The sequence below is a fragment of the Perca fluviatilis genome, chromosome 13, assembly GCF_010015445.1.
Source record: "Perca fluviatilis chromosome 13, GENO_Pfluv_1.0, whole genome shotgun sequence".
NCBI classification, from domain to species: Eukaryota; Metazoa; Chordata; class Actinopteri; order Perciformes; family Percidae; genus Perca; species Perca fluviatilis.
The window spans coordinates 37,615,558-37,623,057 of record NC_053124.1 but is presented as its reverse complement, the minus strand read 5'-3'; the positions used below and the strand labels follow the sequence as shown (position 1 = coordinate 37,623,057).

Below are 7,500 nucleotides of genomic sequence, written 5' to 3'. Positions count from 1 at the left end.
GACACCGTTTGTGAGTGTTGTCATATGTTCACAGTGTTTATGTAGCACCTTGACCCGCTTCGTAATTTTTCGTTTTTCTCGGTCCAAATTTAGAAAAAAACTTGTTCTGCTTCTGCCGCTTTTCCTGACGTTTTTGTCACTTTTCTTCTGCGCTTTTTAGACGTTTTTTTTGCTTTATTTCTGCGCTTTTTTGCCGTTTTTTTTTTTTTCAATTTTCATCTGCACTTTTTTTTAAATTTTTCTTTACTTTTTTAATTTTTTCTGCGTTTCTTTTTTAAGTTTTTTTTTTTCGGCGCTTTTTTTGACCTTTGACGTTTTTTTGGGGGTGCTTTTTTGAAGTTTTTGTTGCTGTTTTTCCCCCAATGTTTTTTAAGCTTTTTCCGTTAATTTCTGTCACTTTTTTCAACGTTCTTTTATCAAATTTTCTCTCCAAATGCTATAAAATTGAATAAAACACCCAAATTCAATGAAAGCAGTGAACTGCTCATTTATTTAACTTGTAAAGAGCGTTGTACGGAGCCATCCACGTTATGTTTTTGGACATTTTGGTTAAAAGAAACCCAAATTTCAGAAATGGAAACACAAGGGGTTAAAAAAAGAAAGCGTCAGTGTTGATGAACAGCTGGATTTCATAAAGTAGTTTTCACTGAGAATCAGCGACTCTGCCAACTAAACGCCCCCACAGTCACACACTTTTATTTTCTTAACTTCCTTTTACTCTCCTCTACTTTGCTCCTTTCCTCCCTCCTTCCTTCCTTCCACCTCTCTCCTTCTTCCTCCTTTTCTCCTTCAGGCCATATTGTTAACTTTTCTTCCTTTTCTTTTACTACCTCTAGAGAAGCAAGCGTGTGTGTGTGTGTGTGTGTGTGTGTGTGTGTGTGTGTGTGTGTGTGTGTGCGTCTGTGTGTGTGTGTGTGTGTGTGTGTTGCATCTGTGTGTGTGTGTGTGTGTGTGCGTCTGTGTGTGTGTGTGTGTGTGTGTGTGTGTGTGTGTGTGTGTGCGTGTGTGTGTGCGTGCTCGGTGTGTGTGTGTGTGTGTGTGTGTGTGTGCGTGCGTCCGTTGTGTGTGTGTGTGTGTGTGTGTGTGTGTGTGCGTGCGTCCGTGTGTGTGTGTGTGTGTGTGTGTGTGTGTGTGTGTGTGTGTGTGTGGGTCACCTGGTTCTCATTTCCTCCTCCCCTGCAGCGCTGGGAAGACTCTCTGATTGACAGGCTGTTAGCGATGACATACTTCCTGTTTGGGAACAATTAACATCCCACCCCCTCAGTTCCCATCACCCCGTTGTGTGTGTGTGTGTGTGTGTGTGTGTGTGTGTGTGTGTCTTCTTCTCCCTCACCTTTACTTCTCTTCTTCCTTTCTTTCCTTCCCTTGTTATCTTCGCTTCATTCACCTTCCTTTTACTTCTTTTTCTTTTCAGTAAGGGGGGGGGCCCATGTGGTTTTTGTGGAGTTTGAAATGTTAATTTTTGGAGAGTGGTTGGATTGTCTTCAGGGGTCATTGAACATGGAGAAAAATGATGTCTCCATCTTTTTTTTTTTTTAACCTGTTACAACCCTATTTTTCTGAAATTGTATATTTCACTGAAATTAACACCATACATTTCACCTCAATCATTATTATGTTATTTTCAACAGCATGATTGTATTTATTGTTATTATACCGATTTTTCAGAATAAAGAATATCCTTTTTTTTTTATATATTTTGTCACAAGGTTTAAAATGGAACATTACACAGTCCGTCCAGAAAAATGCTGAGTTTTTTTGTGATTGTTGTGGGCAAAAGTCCTTGATTATGCGGCACGTTTTCTTAAAAAATGCGATGGAATATGCTATATATGATATTTTATTTTATGCGATGAAATTGCAGGAACTTGCAAAAACTGCAGTTTGATGAAAAAGAGAAATTAAAAAGTGATTCCCCCCCCAACACCCTACTTTTCGACGATGTTCACATCGCGTAATTACGTCACTTCACATCGTTCCCATGGCAACAGGGGGAAACGGCTGCTCTCGTGTGAAGTAAACGCAACATTTTTCAACTTTCTGCTGAGATATATTACGCGGAAATCGGCAATTTATGCGGCGAAAGTGCGGCTTATTTTGAAAAATATGCCGCACTTTGGCTGATTATGCATTGAATTATGCGATCGCATAATAACGTCTTTCTGGAGGGACTGGTCACATTGGATTTAGGACAAATAATAAGAATACATTTCAGGTGATTTCATTTCTGGCCTTGAATCTTGCAGTTTTTTTTCACATGTAGCTTAATCTTTGCATCAACAATATCCAAGTATTTACTCACAAGCAGCAACGATAACAACAACCACAATCACCATACCTAGAGATTGGCATGGGGTACTTTACATAAAATCATCTCTCAATGCAAATCAAACCAGCTGTCAGGCTAACTGAAATAACACCATGCCAGTCTCTAGGTATGGTGAAGGGGGCTATTTTAATTCCAGATTAACACATCTTGCCTTTAAGTGACGATGAAAACCCTTTGGTTTTCCCTCACAGCGTTGAAGAGCTCATCCTTGGGGCTGGTACTTGATAAGAACTGTTCCCCACTGCGGTGCTGTCTGCCACATGGTAAGCAGTTGGTTTGCTCGCCAACCTTGCCGTGTCTCCCCGCGTGGCCATCTTCAGTGTAGATGGGAGATCATAGCGATCAAACGCTACACGGATCTCACTTATGCTCTTTGGTTTTTCTGTCCAGTATGGCTAGGAAGTGTTCAGCCCATTGAGCACACGCTGGGATCTCCCATTTCCTGTACTACTGCCATTCCCTCTAGAACCATTACCTTCTTGGTTTGCTGAGGACAACTATAAATCAACTATAAATCAATTTCTTGCTAAAGAGACCAGTCATCAGCCTAAAAAATGTTTTATAATGTTGTATCGTTTATGCGGTCCACTTTTGCACACTACCTTGTAGAATATCTTTGCTTTTTGGCACCAAACCCTATGCTATAATACCAGAAATGTAATGTGAGGTTTATGGACAAAAAAACGAATTTGACCTTTGATTAGGGTCACTAAAAAATGGAGACATGTTTTTTTATTTTACTCTCAAGAACCCTTAGGACCAAGGTATAATACTCTCCAGAAATGAACATGCGAAACCCACAAGCCCCCAAATTAGACACATAAGCCCCCCCCTACTATTTTGCCTCTATACTTTTCCTCCTCTCCTTCTTCCTTTTCTATCCCCCTTTCCTTTACTTCATCTCCTTCATGCTTTCTCTTTTTCTGCCGCCAGAGAAGTGTGTGTGTGTGTGTGTGTGTGTGTGTGTGTGTGTGTGTGTGTGTGTGTGTGTGTGTGTGTGTGTGTGTGTGTGTGTGTGTGTGTGTGTGTGTGTGTGTGTGTGAATCCGATCTCCTATTGGACTAAAATAGTTCACCGAAACATGTTTCTGAAAACATTTGAAGAGAGAAATAGGCCGTGCAGTTGCTGAATCTGTCTTCATTTCAGATCGACAAAAGGTCAGTTTAAAAGATTATCCTCAGATTTACAGATCTGTCGATTAAATCAACTAATCGATTAGTCGATACAACTGAATGAGTGTTAGCCGACTAAGACGTTCTTCAGTCGAGCACAGCCCTACTCGCCAGACTGTCCCACGGCCGATTACCGGCTCGGTGTGTCCGGGCCATAAGGCTCCTCGTGTTGGCGCTAGCCTCGGAGCTTCTAGCTGTTTTTTTGGGTGAATAGCCTCCACCTGACCTCACCGAGGGTCTGTCAAGAGTAGTACCCGGCTCATACAGCTGGCAAACAAATGCTTCAATGTTTCTCTCAGTGTCAGGACTCAGCTTTTCTGTAGTTCCTAGAACAGCAAATGCAGACCAGACCTCTGGAGGGCACCTATTTACACTGCTTTCCCTTGCCAGCAAATCGGCCTGCTTTTGATCACATCCAGAGACAGCACAGAACCGTGGTAACGCTGCAGCTCTTTGCGCACCAAGAGCAGTAACTACAGGCTCCAGCAATCGTCATCATCCATTTCTTGTTAACCAACACCAGCGGTGAAGTAGGTGTCTTTGCATAGCTGACGCTACGGTCGAATTACAAGAATAAACACATCAGTATCAGGGGACTCTAATGTAGAGTTTTGTTGTTTGTTTGTTGTCTTCAATGGACAATGGAGCGGGAGATTGGTCGGAGAATCGGAGAATATCAATTTATCGCACCGTTGTGACGAAAAGAGAGCCGAGCCAGAAGGCAAAGCTCTCGATCTACCGGTCAGTTTTCGTTCCTACGGTCACGAAGGCTGAGGTCAACTATCAGTCGTGACATTCTGTTGTTGATCACCAACATCGTGGTCATCGCTAGCCTTCTGGTTGGGCCATCTCCTCTAGCATAGTCGTGAGCTCGCTCCTGTCTGTGCACGGCAGAAGGGCGCCAGCTACTGGGAACGGTGCACGTGGTTCATGCTGACCAGTGGCTTCCCTCAGGTTGGTCTGTGATCGTGATCGCGCAGCAATTGGCATACATGCAAATAGTGAACGGTCATCTTCTAGTTCTCACACGCACACACACGCGCACACACACACACACACACACACACACACACTCACCTGTCTGTTTGTCTATCTGATCCTTTTAGCCTTTCTTTTCTTCACACTTACATAGGTTACGGAAGGCCTTAGAGACTTCAGCTGGTGCTGGCTATGTAAAAGTGTGTGTCTCTGTGTGTGTCTCTGTGTGTGTGTGTCTGTCTGTCTGTGTGTGTGTCTGTCTGTGTGTGTGTGTGTGTGTGTGTGTTTGTAATTTGGGTGAACTGAGCCTTTAATCCTTGTAATGTTAAAGAGCTTGATGCTAACACGTAGCACGCATGTTAGCGGTCTGATTAAAGACGAGATTATCAGAGACTAACCTCATTCAGTGTGTGTGTGTGTGTGTGTGTGTGTGTGTGTGTGTGTTACCAGTTACTTGTGGGGACCCCGAGCTGATTTTTTTGGGGTCAGTAGTTCACGACGTGGCCTCATTTCAGCTAAATATCTAAACTGCTTCTTTTCTGGGTTACAAGTTTTTCTGAAATATCCATTTATAAATATGAACATGATGCATTATTTAACGCTAACTTCTGGTAAATTTAGGATAAATCTACAGACACAAATAGACAAAGTGTGAAAGAAAGAAGACATGTTAGGGAAGATACAAATATTTTTAGCCTTTTTCTGACGTTTTTGTCAATTTTTTGGACACTTTTTTCAACTTTTTTTGTTCCTTATCATTAACTTATTACCACTACTACGGAATTAATGAATTCGGAATTCATGGTCAATAAACCTCTTAGGATTTTTAAATCATACCTCATTTTTGAGTCCAAAAAGCTGAAATGATGAATTCTTTTGACTAATATTTGAGGAATGTATGCTGATGGATAATCACAGATTGGTGTATGTCAAAGTTGAGTCTGAATACTGGCTGAGAAACGGTTTACTTTCTTTTCCAAATGCTAGAAAAGTTAATAAAACTACTCAAAATTAGTGATCATTAACTGTACTCACCAACCAGGAACCATCAGTGTCATTTTCTCCATAATTTGGTTGGAAAAGAGATATATATATATATATATTTAAATATATATTTAAATATATATATATATTTAAATATATATATATAAATATAGATGTTTTGATAACCCCGAGGACAACAGTAAAGGAAAACAGACGTTGAACAAGAGGAAGACTTTTATTTTGAAAGTCTCGTCAGCCGTAACAGAAACCAGAAACAGAGTTCAGTTGGGACAAATATTGAGTTATGAACGTATGATTCAAGAAGTTTACAAAACGGTGCGTTCACTGGAGCAGGACAGATGTTGTCGAAAAAGTAAACATGACATTCTTATGGGACAGCTGATATTTACATGATGTGCCCTGAACCTTTCCTCAGCTGAGAGGAACGAGCTGCTTTTCTTCTCATCGTTCGTTCACGATGAGAATTATTATTATTATTATTATTCAACAACCGACAGAGATCTACTGTAACTAACGCTTGTTTTCTTTATCATTAATGTGGGGGTTATTATTTTTATATTTATTAATTTATTATTAGTTGTCGTGAAAAGCTGCAACTACCGATTCTTTCCGCAACGTGTGAATGGTTCAATTCTTTAGTGGACGGATGGATTACTTATCAGCTCTCTAGATTGTCAGTAGTGTGTGTGTGTGTGTTTGTGTGTGCATGCACGTGTGTGCATATCTGTGTGTGTGTACGTGTGTGTCTGTTTGTGTGTGTGTTTATGAAGGTAAATATGGCGCTAAATGTGAGAGCTTGCAGAACAACAAATCTTACCTTGTAGGTTAAAATTTGCACTTGTAAAAAATATTCTCACACACACACACACACACACACACACACACACACACACACACACACACACACACACACACACACACACACACACACACACCTGTGATCTGAATGTGAATTCACAGAGAAAATATTCACAAATGTGTAGACTGATATTTACATGAACACAATGACAGCTGCAAACTGTAAATGTAATGCAACATTTACTCAGATACTTATTTTTTTAATTAATTAATTTTAGTTTTAAGACATCACGTGTCCAGGAACTTGGTCAGGACGCGTCTGACCGCCTGTCCCTCGGCGTCCTGCTCCGCCGTCTCCTCGGAGACGCTGGCGGGCGGCTGGGCGTCCCGCTCGTGCCGCAGCGCCGCGCTCAGGCTCCGCTCGCTCACCGCCTCGCCGCTGGCCTCGCAGTAGTTGTGCAGGACGAAGCAGGCGTGGATGACGAACGGCAGCCGTCCATGTTGATGTCCATGGCTCGCCGCAGGGCGCCGAAGCGCGCCTTCAGGCGCCCCAGCGCCGTCCGGATCGGCGCCGGCCGCCCGCACGATCGGCTGAAGCGCTGCTCCGCCGGCGTCTCGCCGCCCGCCGGGTACTCCTTCATCAGGCGGGGCCGCAGCGGGAACGCCGCGTCTCCTAGGAGATACACCGGGACGGGCGCTTCGCCCTGCGGACACAGGAGCACATCACTCGTTTAGAAAAGGAACAAATTCTACTTTTTTACTACTCTGAGATCAGTTTTTAGGCCCTAATATAATATATATATTTTTAAAGACGTCGTGAAAATGTTTTTTGTAAAAAAGGCAAAAAAAATCACAAAATAAGTAACATGAACGTGTCAACAGTCTAACAAAAATGTCCCAAAAATTTCAAAATAGCCTCAAAAGTAAAAAAAAAAACACACAACGTCAAAAGAATTACTAAATAAGTAACATAAACGTCCCAAAAACCGCCGGATGTCCCCCAGATGCCCCCAGATGTCCCAGATGTCCCCATATGTTCCCAGATGCCCCCAGATGTCCCCAGATGCCCCCAGATGTTCCCAGATGTCCCCAGATGTCCCCAGATGTCCCCAGATGTCCCAGATGTCCCCATATGTTCCCAGATGCCCCAGATGTCCCCAGATGCCCCAGATGTTCCCAGATGCCCCCAGATGTCCCCAGATGCCCCCAGATGTCCCC

At 42.6% G+C, this 7,500-nt stretch overlaps 1 protein-coding gene across 1 annotated transcript in view; it reads right to left on the bottom strand.

Moving 5' to 3' along the window:
- Positions 1 to 6,570: 6,570 nt before the first annotated feature.
- The window catches only part of LOC120570991, a 3,367-nt gene continuing 2,437 nt past the window's right edge, over positions 6,571 to 7,500 (bottom strand). Inside the window, exon 3 of the mRNA XM_039819674.1 lies at positions 6,571 to 6,986. Coding sequence (XP_039675608.1) covers positions 6,571 to 6,986 — 416 coding nt within the window. The remainder of the gene's footprint in view (positions 6,987 to 7,500) is intronic.